The following is a 17,007-nucleotide window of genomic DNA, read 5'->3' as shown; positions in this document are numbered from 1 at the left end:
GAAACGAGCGCCCGGGCGAGCCGGCGCGCCCGAGAGGAGAAAGCGCGAGCACGCGAATAGCGGCACGATACAAAATCACCCGCCCGCACACGAGGAACAACGGTGGCGGCCGGCGATTGGGAGCGTCTCGACCCCCACGCCGGCCGATTGGAATACTTCACCCTCAGGCCTCAGGCGTGAGGGGCCGTTCCAGTCGGGCCGGGCCACCGGAGATGGCGACGGCGGCGGCCGCCGCCGCCGCGGGCGCGGCGCAGTTTGCGCCGTCCACTTCCTCCTCGTCCATGGTTGGGCATGGCGTCCTCTTGCCTTCTGTTTCCCCATACTTTCTTTGGGAATGTGACGATGCTAACTGAGATTCTCCGGTCTGAAGGTGAGGGTCGCGTCGTGGCCGCGTGGGAGCCCTACGCCAAGATTGGTTGCCGCCATGTCCGCTGGCCGCCGGCGTCTGCAAGGTGAGGCCTCCCTATCGTCGGCGCTGCAGTTGCCAATCGCAAAGCTTTCTGCAGATGTTCCCTCAACATGCTCGCATACCTGCATTGGGACGAGGAACTTTTACTTGATTTTGATGAATATAAATACATTGTTTAAATAAGATTCATTGTTCCGTGCTTCCGTTGCATTGCATCTATTTAGCTGAAACTCTGCGCCGATTCAGTACCCTGCCATTATATGAGGTCAACTGAACCTTCACCTACTGTTGTTCTGTTTGTAGCAGTTGCTCGATCTGTTGCCGACCTGCATACAGTGGTACAATTGCCACTAACCGTTGGAAATGTCGAGTCGGTTCTGGATAAAGTGCGCCCGTATCTAATAGCAGATGGAGGCGACGTCGCCTTGCATAAGATTGATGGGAGTGTGGTGAGGTTAAAGCTTCAGGGAGCATGTGGTTCGTGTCCAAGCTCAGTGACAACAATGAAGATGGGCATCGAGCGGCGCTTGATAGAGAACATACCAGAGATCAGTGCAGTTGAACGTGTTTCGGATAAGGAGATGGGGCTTAAGCTAAATCCAGCTAATGTGCAGAAGGTACTTGTCAACTTGTAGGCTTATTTTGTTTTTATTGTTCTGAATCATGTACACTTGTTAGATTATTTGCAGGAATAGACATAGTTAGGGTGACTCCAGTGATCGCGTAAACATGCAGGTGATGGCATCGATATATGGTCGATAGGTCCAGGACTGCTTGGCACTGAATATTTTCCCACAGGGACGTTTGTCAAATTTGATGCCCTGCCTAGCTCAAGAAAACGTCTAAATAAATATGCATATATAGACCCACCTTACAAATTTTGTCTAGAATGTGCTAATATTGCAGCATTAGCAACCTCGCACATGTAAAAACTGAAATATAAATATGCTCTGAAATTAGAGTCTTGTATAAATATAACTGATTGTTGCCAGTTCTTACCACCAGTTTTGTGCAAATTAGTGCTAAGCTATAGTTTAGGACCAATTATTATCACATCATTGTTCAAGCATTGGAACTGTTTTGGGTTTGCATTCCTTCTACATTGAAACTATGTTGCTGGCTTGTTTCTATTGAATTTTTTTATCTTATGAGAAAAATGCAGGTAACCTTTTGTTGGTCTAAGCGCTCAATACCTGGAGCAAAACTATTCCTGCTCTTAATAGAACTCCAAGTCCAGCTTATATTAGTATGAGATATGAAACACTGGAATTTGTCAGTTCTGCTATGCAGGAAATAGGAGTGTCTGAAACTCTGAATGGATAAAACATCTTCTTTTCTTTATGATTAAGTGATATTTCTCTATTACCATAGTGCCAATAATTGTTTGTGACATTATACCGTGTCTCCTGGCATCAATCTACACCACACACACCATTAAAGATCTACCCTTTTCACCTTCTTACAGACAAAAATGTTAAAAAGGGATAGCTGAAAGTATTGGTGCCTCCATTAAACTAAATTTCAGGTACTAGCTGAAATCAGACCATACCTTGCTGGCACAGGAGGTGGCAAGCTTGAGTTCATCAAGATTGTTGGCCCCATTGTTAAAGTCCGGCTCACAGGCCGCGCTGCAGGTGTGAAGACTGTTCGAGTGGCGCTAGCTCAGAAGCTCAGAGAGAAGATCCCATCAGTCGCAGGCATCCGTTTAGTGTCGTAAACTTGTGAGTATCTGTATGCCAGCTCCTAAACGAGCACAAGTACAGCAGCTATCAAGGAATATGCTGACTGATCGTTGCTGTCGGGCAGTCAGGCAGTAGCCTCATGAAGTATTCCTCATATTGGCAGTCAGGAAGATAAAATGAGACTTTTGATGCAATGTGCTGTATGTATGGTACGGGTTTTCATAGTGGAGATGCTAAAAAGACCTGATCTCTTCCTCTTGCAATGAAAATTGAACAGGTGTATTTTGCTTGAATTCAACCTATTGTTTTCTGAAGCACTAGAGCTCTAAGCTTTTGTGTCCTAACGAGTTCTCTCAGCAAACAGATACCCATACCCTTCAGCATTTGTAGGCTAAACATCTCAAAATTTGAGTCTAGTTTGACATCACGAACAGAAAAATAATGGTAAGAACACTGTAAGACGGAGGAGAAACAGTATTTCCGGAGTAATGGCAAAGGATAACTGGCATCATACCATTCCTTCAGAAAAAAAAATACTGGTCCATTTGAATTTGGAGCAAAATGTGGCAAAATATGAAGTAGTGAATAACTCGTTGCTCGTTTTGGATCAATAACGACCAAGAATTGCTGAAATGACAGCTGAACCTCGTTGCTCATTTTGGATCCAGCTTTGGTTTATAGTACAGGCAGGTAAGAATGACAGTGATTATTACTCAACTAATGTGCTAGGCAAGAGAGAGGATGAGTTATGGTAGATATTTAGAAGACAAGTAAAAGCACAGAAACCAAGTTCACAAATCACAAGTATTGAATCACAGATCACAGATAAAAAACGAAGCATGAGATTAACCTGATCGATTCACTTTCAGTCGGACAGACAGGCACATAGAAGCCGGATCAATTCAAATGCTATTATGCTAAGCAATCTCAGTACACGAACAGATGTAGCAACTGAACAAGCAAAGATTTCTCACATCAGCATGACGATTGCCAAGAAACATCACTAGTTCTCTCCTCAACAAAATGGGATTGGATTACATCGCAGGAGCCGCATCACAACGAGACGAGATCCATCGCCCGGGAAAGATCCCGGGATGGGCCTCATATCGAATCCAAACGAAATACAGAGCGGCAGAGAAAGAAGAGATCCACGGAGGACGGGAGCCGATCTAGGCCGATGGACCGACGGAGGGGAGGATCCGGGACCCGACGAGGTAGGCGAGGAAGCCGGCGAAGGCGAGCAGGAAGGCGTAGTCCACCGCCACGAACAGCGCCGTGGACCCGTGCCTTCTCTTCCCCGTCGATCCGGCGCTGAGCTTCTTGGAAGCCTCCATCTTGCTCACCCCCGCTCTCCTTTGGATCCGGCGACGTGGTGCGGCGGAGGATCGGTGGCTCGCCTCGCTCCGGTTCTTGTTCCAGATGCGGTGGGGTAGGGTCTCCGCCTCTCTTGATCGATGGCGGAACCTTGAAGCGGGCACCTAGATCCTTGATGGAAAAGGTCTCACAAAAGACAAGTAGCGCCTGTGGCCTAATGGATAAGGCGTCTGACTTCTAATCAGACGATTGTGGGTTCGAGTCCCACCAGGCGTGCGATGAATATTTTTTCCCCATACCACTTTTTTTTTTACTTTTTCTTACTTTTATAAGTACTCTCCTCAGTCTTCACTAGTCACTAGGAAGCTCACATATGACTATGGGTAACTGAATTATTATTTTTGAGTCTATGGGCTCAACTTGCTTAAGCTATTTCAACTTTTAAGTCCGACTAAACTTTCAACCGGCTTAAATAGCTTGTTTGCAGGGTCGGACTAGGTATTGCAGAAACGAGAGATTCTCGATCGGAGTTGGAGCGAGAGAGGGGATCTGAGAGGATGCGCGGCTGAATCAATCCGTAGCAATTTGTTTGTTTATTGGATGGTGGATTAGTACCGGTGCAGCGGATCGCGGATAGTATGTGCTAAGTCCAAATAGCGGAATTCAAAAAATAGTATATAAATATTATCATCAAGTTTACTTATAAAAAGTTATAGTTTTAAGTTAGCCATTACATTTCACGGTAATAATCACAAATAAATAGGTATAATTAAGATTTATGGATATATATTAACATTAAATTCCCATATCAATAAATAAAAATTTCATTTTTCATTCAATAACTCTTTGTCAATACTTAAATTACTATTTTAAATATTATTACTACCATTTGATTCATATTCATATGTCACTTGAACTGTAAGTATAGTGAATAGCGACCTAACGTGAGCAATAGCGGTCGCAATAGCGGACAATAGCGGTTGCTAAGTTCAAACATGCTATCTTAGGTCCACTATCTTGTACCGCTACCGCTATAGCGGGCGCTACGAATGTACTTAGTACCTTGGTCATAAACGTTTTACGGCATTTGTTTTGGTCACCTGACATAGCCTCAACTGTAAGGCAGAATAACTCGAAAAACAGGCTACAGACAGGCCAAACTGAAACCTATACTAGACTACGCTTGACAACTTGGACAGACGTACTAAATTCCTCCTTCGCAGCAGATATTCCTCCTCTTGGTGAAGAGGACGAGCAGTGAGACTCAAGCTCTTCCCACAACAGCTGGTGCGTTGGCGGTGTAAAGGGCGAGAAAGCACCCCACGCTGGCGCAAACCTTTATCTCGCCATTAATGAAATATTTTATCCTCAAGTGAAATTGACAGCATTAACAAAGTATTTAAAGAAATACACTTACATGAGTATATGAAATAATAATATTTTTTGTTTTGATATCATGTAACTACAAAGGGTGATATTTTTTTCAAAATAGGGCAAATGCTCATATGTCATATACATATGTGCACAATCGCCAATATGAACAAACTAGCAAATCTTGAAATCGGCGAGCTTAACAAAAGTTTCTTCTTTTGACGAGCACGTATTGCACAACTGATTTCACAAGGAACCTAACCAAATGAGTATAAACATGACCAAACATGCATTACAGGCCATTATAAAACGATCGGACCGGAGGTTGGATACAATGAAATAATGAATGTATGTACCGTCTTCAACTTATATTTTGTATACCCTTGCTTTCGATTAATGGAATATCTTATTGTTGAGAATCCAAATGGTCATGAGATATAGTTTAACTAACTAATGCCCCACATTCAATTGCTTAGACTAATGTATATTTCTAGACGCTAAATGGTAAATGGTAGGTCAACTTTTGACTAGCTTTTAGTCAGCCTAGACTTCAGTCTAGGCAAACGACCAGAAGGTTCAGACATTTTTATACCAAATCAGTAAATATACAAACAAATACTTAAATAGATATTGTTGGCAGCTCATAACAACACGGATGGCAGATTGAGACAGACACACTTCTAGTTTACTGATTGGCGCTAGATGTGTGAAGATTCAATTTAGCTTACCAGCTCCTTCTAAAGACATCGATGCCAAATTTGAACCTTGTGCTGATGGATGCGAAGCATTTCTAGTTGATACTAGGCGATGCTAATGCCCCTGAGTACAATGGAACATAAGGTAAAAACAGGCGACGCACGTCATAATATTCTCCATGCACAAGTTTGAGCACTTCTCCAAGAGTACAGATAACGTGCACATGTCCGTGTTTCATGTCATAGGACATCAGTCTTTTCTGACGCTCATCATAGAAGAAAACCAAATCGCCGTTTGGATGAAATGCAGCTATGTAGTAGTCCCAGCCCCCTTGTGCTGGTCTTGGTCCAAATAGATCCGGCTTGTAGATACTTTGCTTGAAGGCCCATGTCCACTCCTCACTATTGTGGTCCTCGAGAATATAGATTGACAGGGTATCATTCTGCCAGACATTGTTATCAACATAAAGCAAGCGCCCCTGAGAATGGCTGATAGAAGAGCTATAGCCATAAACTGCATTGTGCCGCACACGGGAGACCCTCCACGCCTGGCCCTGTGTATCCACCGAGGCCACCGCGTTGGAGGCGATGCAGAAGTGCAGGAAGCCATTGAAATAGGTCATCTGTCCGGTGAATCGGATGTCCCACTCACTCCATCTGCTTTCCTTGAAAACCCATATGCCAGTTTCGGATGAGTAAATCTCCACCGCCACGACAAACAAGTCCTCGTCGTAGTAATGCTCCTGCACCATCTGAAACACATGGAAATTCGAGGAGACTGCCGGATCAAAGCCTAGCGCTGCGGAGTAGGTGTCATTGACTCCGTCATTCGTCCCCGGCGCGCGGCTCCTTGAAAACCCATATGCCAGTTTCGGATGAGTAAATCTCCATCGCCACGACGATATCCTCATATTGGTCCTCCTTTTCCACCAGCTGAAGCACATGGAAATGCGAGGAGGCAGCCGGATCAAAGCCTAGTGCAGCATTGCAGGTGTTCTTGTTTGCCATGAGTTCATCATCATAGCCCCTCTCCCCTGGGGCGTGGCTAGGTTGGGGCAAGGTAGCCCAGTTTCCGGTGGCCGGATTGCACACGACATAGAAGGGGATCCGAGTTGACCTGCGGGAGCGCGAGCATCGCAAGAGTAGGAGCCCGTTGCAGGAATCGAGCAGCTCGATCTCGCCGCAGCTGGGGGGCAGGAAGGAGAGAGCCGTGTCGACTCCAGGAGGCGGAGGCGTGTGCAAACCGGCGAAGCAGGGCGGACCGGCCTCGTACCCAAGGGAGAAGAAGAGGCCCGACAGGGTCTGCGCGAACCTGCGGGAGTGGGCGGGGTCCGTGATGAGGCGGCGCCAGGTCCGGGAGACGCACTTGAAGCGGTGGAGCGGCTTGGCCGGCAGCCGCGCGAGGATCTCGACGACGACGTCGTCGGGGAGGTAGGCCGAGGCCGCCGGCGCCGGCGCCGGGCTTCCTTCCTCCATCCCGGCAAAGGCGCGGCCAAATCTGCGGTTTATGCGAGCGGCGCCTGGTTAGGCTTGGGGATACTTCCTCCATTGCCGTTTCTCAGAGGGATTTTGGGGGTTTGTGATTCGAAATTTCAAATCCATGCTCACCTCGTGCGCCGTTCAGAAGAGAAGCAACCTCCTCCTCCTCCGCCGCCGCCTTGGATTACCGGTGCGCACACCCGTCGCAGCCTCCGCCTCCTTGGATGCCGGCGTGCCCAGCCGCCGCCGCCGCAGACGGATGCGTATTCAGCTTGTGCTCTGGCGGCCAGCCGCCACTTCGATCAAGGGTAGTCAGAAATGGACGGCCGGACGGGGAGGGAAAGGCCGAAACGGGGAGAGAAGGAAGCAGGGGACCACCATTTTATACTTAGACTACTCACTGAACCGTGGGCCACAAAACTTGGCCCACTTGTCTGTGGAGTAGCGGTTAATCTTCTGGGCCTCACTCTGGCGGGCGGCCCTCTTGAGTTGAGCCCCCCAGAAGGCCGAAAACCCCACGGCCGAGAACCCAAAAAATCGCAGCGCGCGAAAACGCAGGAGCAGCCCGCCGACTCGCCACCGCCGCCCCCGCGCACGGCAACGACCACCGGCGGCGGCCGCTGCGGCGGAGGACTAGGAGATGGCGCCGCTCGTGCCGATGTCGCAGCCGTGGGTGGAGAAATAGTAAGTCCCCCACTCGTCCCCCACTCTCTCCCCTCAAATTTTCCCCGGATTTGGAATGAAACACCCTGTGATTCCGCTCTAATCGCGCCGGTTCCTCCTGCCACTGCAGCCGGCCAAGGCAGGTCAAGGATGTGGCGCACCAGGAGGAGGTCGTCCGGGTGCTCACCAACACCCTCCAGACCGCTGATGTGGGCGAGCGCTAAACCCTAACCCCTCTTCCCTCCCCCAAATTCTTCTTTTTATTCGCGGAAACCCCCTTGGAGATCTTTCTTATTTGCTGTATGGTCCCTTGCAGCTGCCACACATGCTGTTCTACGGCCCGCCGGGCACCGGGAAGACCACCACTGCACTCGCCATTGCCTACCAGCTCTACGGGTATACCCTCTTGCTTGACATTTTTGTGTCCTTTTGGTTTCTTCTTCTTGGTTTGGTTGCCTAATATGAGTAGTGTACTATGTAATCTTGGATTGTATTGTAATTGCCATTGCCAGTGTAATGGGCCAGTGGAGCAATAGATGGGTATGGTGCATCTTGCTATGCTCGATCCTATCACTGACTTAAGTCAATGCTGACTATTAGGGTTGGACCTTGGACTGCTGATAACAAAGATTGCCATGCTGTTTGTACAATCCTAGAAATTGAACTCGAACATCCAGGAAGTGTAAATCGTTATTTCAAGGTCAAAAAGATTGCCATGTCTGTTTGTACAATCCTAGGAATTGAATTGAACATCCAGGAAGTGTAAATTGTTATTTCAAGGTCATTGTTGATTCCTAGACATGCCAGTCATTAGTCAATATATATGTTGGTGCATACCAGTGAGTTGAATGGTATGTAGTTAAGTTGCAATTCAAGTTAATTTTTTTATGCAACAGAAGAACAGCAAAAATGAAACTATATGTGTTTAAAACAGCCATTTAGGAGGAACCCGAATTTACTACAAAAAAAGTAGCAAAGTTCCATTTCCTCTTCAACTTGCAAGAATCTCTTAGCTGTCAGCCAATTTAGTTTCGCCCCTTTTTTTAGACGCGTGTGGTTAATTTTTCTAATTCACTCATGAAATTTCTATAATCATGCTGAGTCAATAAGGAAATAACATTAGAAACTGATTTGTTTTGAAAAAAAATAAAACTATGTGGTTAATTTTTCTAATTCACTCATGAAATTTCTATAATCATGCCGAGTCAATAAGGAAATAACATTAGAAACTGATTTGTTTGGAAAAAAAAATAAAACTATGCAAAACTACTCCCAGAATGTTTAAGGATGAAGTTTTCTGGTCCTCTTTGGATAATGCAGTCCAGAGCTGTACAAGTCAAGAGTTTTGGAGCTCAATGCTAGTGATGATCGTGGAATTAATGTGGTGAGGACGAAAATCAAGGATTTTGCTGCTGTTGCTGTTGGTACTGCACGGAAAGCGTAAGCTCATTAAAATTAGAAAGATTTTCAGTTCTGATCGGATTTTTGTATTCATGAGTAGTTTACTTGCTGTGATGAACTTCAGTGGTTATCCCTGCCCACCTTACAAGATGATTATACTTGATGAAGCTGATTCGATGACAGAAGATGCCCAGGTATATTGCTGCACACACAGCACTCTTCTATCTGTAATGATTCAGACCTGTTACACATGGTAAGTTTGTGATATTAATATCCTCCTGTAGAATGCTTTGAGGCGTACTATGGAGACTTACTCAAAAGTGACCAGATTCTTTTTTATATGCAACTATATCAGCAGGTATTTTGTCAGCTTGATCTTCTTATTCTTCTATGGTTCAAGTACTGAAAATTGAAATTCATGATTTGTTAATGTGTGTTACAGGATAATAGAACCACTTGCATCTAGATGTGCAAAGTTTAGGTTCAAGCCTCTTTCAGAAGAAGTGATGAGCAGTCGTATTATGCATATATGCAATGAAGAAAGTCTCAATCTTGATGCTCAGGTATTACTTAAATTAGGCTCACTTTGTGATAGGTCAGATGATGTTTATCTGCTTCATGAATTAATGTAACAATATCAAGTCAATTACTTCAAGCATTCTTTTGTTTATGACTGCTTACATTGAGTTGCTTTGAATTCTCAAATTAGGCGCTGTCCACACTGAGTGCCATTTCTCAAGGTGATCTTCGTCGTGCTATAACCTACCTTCAGGTCTGCTGGTTTCTGAATATGTTCTTTTGCATCAAGCTGTGCTAAATTGATCTTAGTTTCATATACTTATGTTTTATTGCAGAGTGCAGCCCGCTTATTCGGATCTTCTATCTCTTCCAGTGACCTGATCAGTGTTTCTGGGGTACACCACCACTCACTTTTCTTCTCTTTTATTCGCGAAGAGGCTAACTGAGCACGTATCACGAAATTTCTAGCTCCTGTATTACGCGATGTTGAAATGCATGGTTTTTATTTTGGATAGTATTTTAGCTTGGTGTGCAGGGTTATATAATTTCATTTTTCTTGATGATGTTTTACCCTAGAACATAGTAAAGTGGATCCTTCAGTGAGGTTATGGACTCAGAGTGATCAGCTTGTTTGGGTATAAAGGAAATTATCTATGCTTTTGCTTGGAAAATTATCTTATGAAAACTTTTACCATGCAAGTAATTAGTGATATGAACAAACAGTTAGAAAACTGTTTAGCTATCTTGGGAAATCAAGCTCTTCCACTCATCATATTGGCCACCCTGTGTCAGGTTATCCCTGAAGATGTTGTGAAGTCACTGCTTGCAGCCTGCAGATCTGGTGAATTTGATGTTGCAAACAAGGAAGTTAGCAACATCATCGCAGATGGATATCCAGTCTCCCAGCTGATGGCACAGGTCATCTATTTATTCTGTATTTCTATGCCATACTCTAGTTAATTATTAGCCCTGTTGATTTCATCTTACCACTGCCACTAACTGAAGCACTCATTCAGTTTCTAGATGTAATTGTTAGTGCGGATGATATTCCAGATGAGCAAAAGGCAAGGATATGTAAAAAGCTTGGGGAAACTGATAAGGTTTGTCCTATTGAAATTACAGTACTACAGTAATTCCATGGTCCTTTCTCTTATTATCATGATTTGCATAATAGTATTATTTTGAGGGAAAACATATACCTTTCTCATTCACATGAGTAGTTCGGCAATAAACTTAATGTGGAAACCTGCTATTTCAGAGTTCCAGTACTTTTCCCATGTAGTATGACAATCATATTTCTCCTTTTGGGGTAATTTGCAGTGCTTGGTCGATGGGGCAGATGAGTATCTACAGCTTTTGGATGTTGCCAGCGAGACAATTCGTGCTCTTTTCGACATGCCACAAACGCTGGTCTTCTAAGAGATGTTCGCAAAGAGGCATGGTGTTGGTGATGACCGATGATCATCATTTGCAAGCCCTGGAAGGCGTCTTTAGATGCTGCACAGCACAAGGCTAATCTCCATCGCTATTCTGTTGCTGCGTTTTCCTTAGATTTGTGATGGGTTAAAGTGTGACTAGCGTGCCCAAAGTTTAGCTGAACTCTGCCTGTGGATGTCCAGTATGGCATGGAACATTTTCCGTCTTACATCTTGTGCATTATATTTCCCTCTTGCCCCCTGACGACGCATTGATGGCAGATAGCAGCTTAACATTGGCATTCCATTTTTGAGAGGTCTCGAGACTCTAGTGAATTCGATTAATGCGCTCGTCTGCGCTATGGCGTTGTGGTTACTGTACGTTTGGGCTCGCGAATCTTTGCAACGGCACAGGTTTATATAGCAAAGGTTAGATAATTTACTACTCCCTCCGTTTCAAATTGTAGGTCGTTTTAGCTTTTCTAGATTTATAGATATTATTATGTATCTAGATATACACTCTAGAAAAGCTAAAACGACCTACAATTTGGAACGGAGGGAGTAGAAAACAATTTGAAATGGAGAAAATAGGATACATGGCTGTCACTAGTGCTAAAAGTATGCACCAATACCATGATCTGCTCTAGCGGAATCCCGGATATGAATCGGCTGCCGCACGTTTTGTTTTTTTGACAAATCACATGCAATTTAATTGGGAAATCATTTCCAACTACAAAGGTAAAACTGCTATAAGTAACGTGTATGGTAAGAGTAAAACACCACAATATAGTTCCTGCATTACAAAGGCGGAATATAGTTGTTTTTTCGAAATAGGAATACAGTCGTTGACTATAAGCGCTTATTCTGATGCACTGGGCTAATTGTTAGATACTAAAAATTAGGCATACCTCTCCTCCCACCAACCAAAGGCAAAATAGATTTTTATCAAGATTCCAGCTAACTATCAACGCATATATTCAAAGACAAACACCATGTTGCTAATTTTAGCTAAGTTAACTATTAGCCAACTACTCCCTCTCGTTTTGACTTTTCTAGGTGCATAAGTATTATTGTGCATATAGATATAGTGTATGTCTAGATGCATAATAATACCTATGAACCTAGAAAAATCAAAATGACATGCAATTTGGAAACGGAGGGAGTAATTAGCCAGCTAAGAATTAACCCTCGAGCATGAAGTCAACATAAATGCCTAATACTAGTCGCACGCGGTGTGCTTTTCCCTTTTTCCATATAATATTGGATTAATGGGTAGTGAAATAGTAAAAGTTGCGTGCTAAGCTGTAGAAATAGATGCTTTAGCAAGTTTTCCTCTATGTAATACATTTGCACATATTAGTAAGGTGTATAAATACTTATAGCTATAAATTATTAGAACTAGCTAACAAAACTACTAATTCACAATTACATATTTACTTTTCAAATATCGAAGCAATTGAGGTCTACAAAATTCTAGCCTATAGGGTAATTAGGCAGGTGTTCAGCCACAGTTGTCATCGCTAATGACAAATGGCATACAATTGCCATATTCTTTCTCCATATTTGCCTCCAATGCACAAGTAGTGTCTTTGTCTCTAAGGGGACTTTAGTTTCCACCAACGTCAATCTTGCCAACGCAAAGGGTGAGCCAAAAATTTGGCAGTTGATTCACCCACCTAATTTTGCCTTTGTGCACGCATGCAAACGAACCAACCATTAACTCCCATCCAAATACATTTTAGCAATCTGAGTCAGTAATTAATTTTTTGATCGATAAGTCATAACTTTACTTAGACCTGTTCTGTTTGGTTCCTCGAGGGACTAAACTAAACTTTAGTTCCCCTTATTCACTGGACTGCTTTAGTCCCCACCTCTTTAGTTCCAATGGCTAAAGGTCATTAAAGCAGTTGAACAAAAACTAAACTACCCCTAATCAATGCCTCCCGCCGCGCCATGGTGTCACTCGCCGGCTCGTAGATCCCCTCGTCGTCGTCGGGGCAGAGCCCCTGCGCGGCCGCGGGGTTGCAGCGCCGCTCGGGCGCTCCATGCGCATCATCCGCTTCGCACTGCTAAAGTCGGACTCTGCCCCGGGCTCCCCAGCCCCGCGCCATGGGCGACGGCGACATTTAGAACCTCACCGACTCCATCATTGACTTCCACCTCAGCGAGCTCACAGCCACCACGGGGCCAGCGCACCCGGTTGCCGTCGCCAAGTTGTCATCCGCCATCAACACGGCCGCCACGAAGCTGCTCGAGCTGTCGCGGGACGTCTCTGACTACTCTAGCTTCAGCTCCGACATCTCTGGGGAGCTCGAGCGCCTTGCGATGGTGGCGGTGGCGTGGGCGCCCAGATCCGATGTGCTGGCGATGGCGGGGACGGCGGGCGGGAGGGTGGCGAGGGCGACGACAGCGGGGGCTGGACGGGAGGGAGGCTAGCGACGGGGGCCGAGCGGGAGGAAGGACGACGACGGTGGCCGGGCGGAAGGGTGGCGGGGACCAGGCAGCATTAATGAGGGGCAGACCCTGCCGGTAGTCTCCTTTAGTCCCTTTTAGCAACCTTTTGAGGATTAAAGGGCTAAAGTTTAGAGTCGCTTTTAGTCATCATGTTTGGCAGTCTAGGGATTAAAAAGACTAAACTTTAGTCCTTAGCAACCAAAAACAAATAGGGCTTGGAGTTACCATACTTCAACCGCGCTATTATCTGCAGTTGGCAACACACAATTAAATTCTCATTATTCCATTTTTTCACGTACTGTATCATTGTACGTGTGGACAGTTTTACGGAGTACGAGGTTACCAATTTTAAGGCCTGTTCGCTTCAGCTTATTCAGCCGGCTTATCAGCCACCAAACAATGTTTTCCTCTCACAACAAATTAGGTAACAAATTAGGTGTTTATAAGCTGAAGCAACGTGCCCTTTTCGTCCTGACCGGTTGAAACCCTGTGCTCCGAAAATTTCAAATCTAGAGGGAGAACCGAAATTCGAACGAGCTGAAAGCACTCCTCGATCGGCTCACTCCCCTCGCACGTGCCTCCCGACCAACCACCGTGGTCCCCTCGCTCGCGGGGACTCTCCGGGCTCCCACCACCTCCGCTTCCTCCGCCGCCGCGGGCGCCGGCGACGATGCCGCGCAAGGCCTCCTCCAACTCAGGTATGCGCCCCGCTCGACCCCCCTTTGCGCCTCGCAATTCCCGCACCCCCAAAACCCTAACTCCCTCCGTCTTCCATTCCCGCCTCCAGATGCGCGGGCCAAGTGGCGGAAGCGGAAGCGCGCCGCCGCCAGCCCTTCCCCGTCCAAGCAGCAGGCCGACCACTCCGACGATTCCGACTCCGCCGCGGCCGCGAACGGCGACGAGGACGCGACCCGCGGCGCCTTCGCCAACGGGGGCGGAGGAACCCTAGCTGCCGGCGGCGGCGGCGATGACGACCCCGTGCTCGACCTCCGCGGGGCGGAGGTGCTTTCCTCTCCTGCCGAGCCGGTCTCCGTTTTCCCCGCCGCCGTCCGCCGCGCCGTCGGCCGGCCTCACCCCTCGGTGCTTGCTGTCATCGACGCGGAGCGCGCGGCGGCTGGTGCCGACGGTGCTCCGGCTGCCGTAGCCACGGTACCCGTTCTCGAGAACATTTCGCACGGTCAGCTCCAGGTGATCTCGGCGATGCTGCCCGACCATCCGTCCCTGTCCTACGACCCTGACAAGCCGTCCACGTATGTCTGCACCCCGCCTCCACTCATGGAGGGATGTGGAGTGCACAAGCAGTTCTACGGCAAACTTCACATCGTGCCCAGGCACTCAGGTTTCTTCTTGGCACTAAAAGTCACTGTTTGCCACTGAACACTACCTGGTAGAACATACTATTAATTTAAATTATGGGCTGCGTTTGTTCATTCCTGATTGTAGATTGGTTCGTGCCAACGACGGTGCACAGGTTGGAGAGGCAGGTTGTGCCACAATACTTCTCTGGAAAATCCCAGGGGCAAACACCGGAGAAGTACATGATGTTGAGGAATAGGGTGATTGCGAAGTATTTGGAGCGACCTGGGAAAAGACTCGTGTTTGCCGAGTGCCAGGGACTTGTCACAAGCACACCTGAATTGTATGATCTGAGTAGGATAGTTAGGTTCTTGGAATCTTGGGGGATCATTAATTACCTTGCAACAGGGTCTGTGCACCGTGGCCTCAGGATGGCAGCATCACTAATCAAGGAGGAGACAACAGGGGAGCTGCATCTGGTATCTGCACCTATGAAATCGATTGATGGTTTGATTCTGTTTGATCGGCCAAAATGCAGTATCCGGGCAGATGATATAGCTTCTGCGGTGTCAACTTCATCTGCTCCAGTGGTGGCAAATGGTGATGCTAATTCTGTGAATTTGGACGATAAGATATGGGAGCGCTTATCAGAGACTTCTTGTAGTTTCTGCTCACAACCTTTGCCCAGCTTACACTACGAGTCACAAAAGGAGGTGTGTGCACAATCAGAATTTCTACTTGGTCATACTTCATTCTTCATATGTTGATGCTCCTTCATTACAATGTCAAGAATGTTGCTTATGCAATCCACTTGACATTTGTACCCTCGTATTATCATTAACTATATAGAATGAGACTGTTATTGGGTATTTTAATTCTTACGTTCAAAACTTAGCATTGGTTTACCACATGACTAGCTATTCCAGAAGGAACTGATTAGGTCAATATGTTATGCTTTAGGTGATATTCAAATGTTGCTATGATCTGATTCTGAACTGATTGTACTCAAATGTCAAATGTTTAGGCAAGAAGGATCTATTATGGTGTTTTATCAAACAAATATCATTGTTTAATTTTGCTGCAGTGTTATCTAGTCGTCCGAATCGTGATTAGTCATCCTAGTCGGTACTGAGCTGACTAGGTAAAACCCTGATTAGTCGGACTTATCACCCAATTAATCACGATTAATCGTCTGTTCAGGGCCTTATCGGTGCCATGCGGACTAGGTTCGACTAGATGATCGTATAACATTGTTTGCTGAGGAATTTACAGACCGGAGTTTGAATCTTATGCCTTAGAGTGTCCATGCATAGCAATGGCGTTTTAAACGCATACTTTTAATCCTGTGATTTTATGTACCAAAAGCTCATGAGAATGCCACAATGATTTAATTAAAAGACGTATTGTGGAGAGTGTGCACCTAATTTTCTGTCAGGGCTTTTGCTATTATCGGTCATGAGTTAAGAAAATGAGAAAGTGCCTTATAATGCTTATTATTCCCGTTCATAATACTTGTCCAGCTTACAGGGATGCATCATTTCAAAATGGTTGACCATTTTAATTTACGGCACTTATTTGTAACCAGCAAGAGTAAACCTGTGAAGCCTTATTTACATTATACTCACTGTGTCTGTTAGCCTCTAGCACCTCCCAAGATCACACCAGCCACTCACAGATTAGGAACACACAGACTACTTTTGTGGCACTGCACACCAGCACCCTCTTTTACACTAAAATTCACCACAGTTCAACACATTGGTTACACTGATTTTAACACAGCACAAACACTAACACACTAAGCTGCGTCTCAGCCGCACAACCCGGCCAAGAACACTCACGCAGCTATCTCCACTAACACAGCCACACGCTGCATCCAATTAGCACAACCACTACTGCTGTATACTAACCATGCTTCACTATGCACGCACTCCGTGCTTCACTCACACACTGATCAACTTGCTTCACTTGCAAACTGATCAACACTACACCAGTACACTCCTCCCCCTTCTCTCACTTCACTTGCTGCAATCACAAACCGATCAGTTTGCTTCACTCACAAACTGATCAGCTTTGCTCACCATCACTCTCCACTCACTACATTGCCCCCCCCCCCCCCCACCCCCCATTTTAGCTACAGTTCAAATATAAATTGCCTAGACGTTATTTGTAACGAAAAGTAAGGCCTCATGTACCCAAACAAGCGTATTCGTAAAACAACAAGTTACAATCATTAAATTTCGTTAATTACATATGCGGCAAACGATCATGTGTTCTAATGATAAAGAACCCCAACAAAAAAATACCGATGC

At 45.8% G+C, this 17,007-nt stretch overlaps 4 protein-coding genes and 1 non-coding gene across 5 annotated transcripts in view; 4 read left to right on the top strand and 1 right to left on the bottom strand.

Moving 5' to 3' along the window:
- The first annotated feature begins 212 nt into the window (after positions 1 to 212).
- On the top strand, positions 213 to 2,384 carry LOC101781279 (nifU-like protein 1, chloroplastic). Its single transcript, XM_022828382.1, has 4 exons — positions 213 to 296; positions 371 to 452; positions 713 to 1,026; positions 1,935 to 2,384. The coding sequence occupies exons 1-4, from the start codon at positions 213 to 215 to the stop codon at positions 2,124 to 2,126; spliced, it is 672 nt and encodes a 223-aa protein (XP_022684117.1). The 3' UTR covers positions 2,127 to 2,384.
- A 1,224-nt stretch (positions 2,385 to 3,608) lies between these two features.
- TRNAR-UCU lies at positions 3,609 to 3,681 on the top strand. The gene has a single exon. It is a non-coding gene; the product is annotated as a tRNA-Arg (tRNA).
- A 1,871-nt stretch (positions 3,682 to 5,552) lies between these two features.
- Positions 5,553 to 7,388, bottom strand: LOC105914822 (putative F-box protein At1g47300). Its single transcript, XM_012847627.2, has 2 exons — positions 7,080 to 7,388; positions 5,553 to 6,969 (listed from the first exon to the last, which is right to left on the bottom strand). The coding sequence occupies exon 2, from the start codon at positions 6,945 to 6,947 to the stop codon at positions 6,297 to 6,299; it is 651 nt and encodes a 216-aa protein (XP_012703081.1). The 5' UTR covers positions 6,948 to 6,969; positions 7,080 to 7,388; the 3' UTR covers positions 5,553 to 6,296.
- Positions 7,389 to 7,446: 58 nt separating this feature from the next.
- Positions 7,447 to 11,255, top strand: LOC101780069 (replication factor C subunit 2). The gene is made up of 12 exons (XM_004977173.4): positions 7,447 to 7,634; positions 7,744 to 7,822; positions 7,930 to 8,009; positions 8,934 to 9,053; positions 9,139 to 9,208; positions 9,299 to 9,372; positions 9,457 to 9,577; positions 9,724 to 9,786; positions 9,869 to 9,928; positions 10,326 to 10,451; positions 10,550 to 10,633; positions 10,854 to 11,255. Exons 1-12 carry the CDS (start codon positions 7,591 to 7,593, stop codon positions 10,950 to 10,952), a joined length of 1,020 nt encoding a protein of 339 aa, XP_004977230.1. The 5' UTR covers positions 7,447 to 7,590; the 3' UTR covers positions 10,953 to 11,255.
- Positions 11,256 to 13,924: 2,669 nt separating this feature from the next.
- LOC101779668 (SWI/SNF complex subunit SWI3C) overlaps positions 13,925 to 17,007 on the top strand; it is a 7,622-nt gene continuing 4,539 nt past the window's right edge. The window contains exons 1-3 of the mRNA XM_004977172.3: positions 13,925 to 14,100; positions 14,190 to 14,741; positions 14,846 to 15,411. Of these exons, the coding sequence (XP_004977229.1) occupies positions 14,073 to 14,100; positions 14,190 to 14,741; positions 14,846 to 15,411 (1,146 nt within the window). The 5' untranslated portion in view covers positions 13,925 to 14,072. The remainder of the gene's footprint in view (positions 14,101 to 14,189; positions 14,742 to 14,845; positions 15,412 to 17,007) is intronic.

This window comes from Setaria italica, chromosome VII (assembly GCF_000263155.2).
Source record: "Setaria italica strain Yugu1 chromosome VII, Setaria_italica_v2.0, whole genome shotgun sequence".
Lineage (NCBI taxonomy): Eukaryota > Viridiplantae > Streptophyta > Magnoliopsida > Poales > Poaceae > Setaria > Setaria italica.
Note: the sequence above shows the minus strand (reverse complement) of the source record. Positions and strands in the feature narration are given on the sequence as shown.

Bases quoted from the DNA above. Each gene is read 5' to 3' on its own strand.
- LOC101781279 (XM_022828382.1), top strand. From the start codon at position 213: ATGGCGACGGCGGCGGCCGCCGCCGCCGCGGGCGCGGCGCAGTTTGCG. The intron at 297-370 runs GTCCTCTTGCCT...TCCGGTCTGAAG, and splicing joins CGTCCATGGTTGGGCATGGC to GTGAGGGTCGCGTCGTGGCC. The intron at 453-712 runs GTGAGGCCTCCC...TTCTGTTTGTAG, and splicing joins TGGCCGCCGGCGTCTGCAAG to CAGTTGCTCGATCTGTTGCC.
- LOC105914822 (XM_012847627.2), bottom strand. From the start codon at position 6,947: ATGGAGGAAGGAAGCCCGGCGCCGGCGCCGGCGGCCTCGGCCTACCTC.
- LOC101780069 (XM_004977173.4), top strand. From the start codon at position 7,591: ATGGCGCCGCTCGTGCCGATGTCGCAGCCGTGGGTGGAGAAATA. The intron at 9,373-9,456 runs GTATTTTGTCAG...TGTGTGTTACAG, and splicing joins ATATGCAACTATATCAGCAG to GATAATAGAACCACTTGCAT. The intron at 10,634-10,853 runs GTTTGTCCTATT...GGTAATTTGCAG, and splicing joins AGCTTGGGGAAACTGATAAG to TGCTTGGTCGATGGGGCAGA.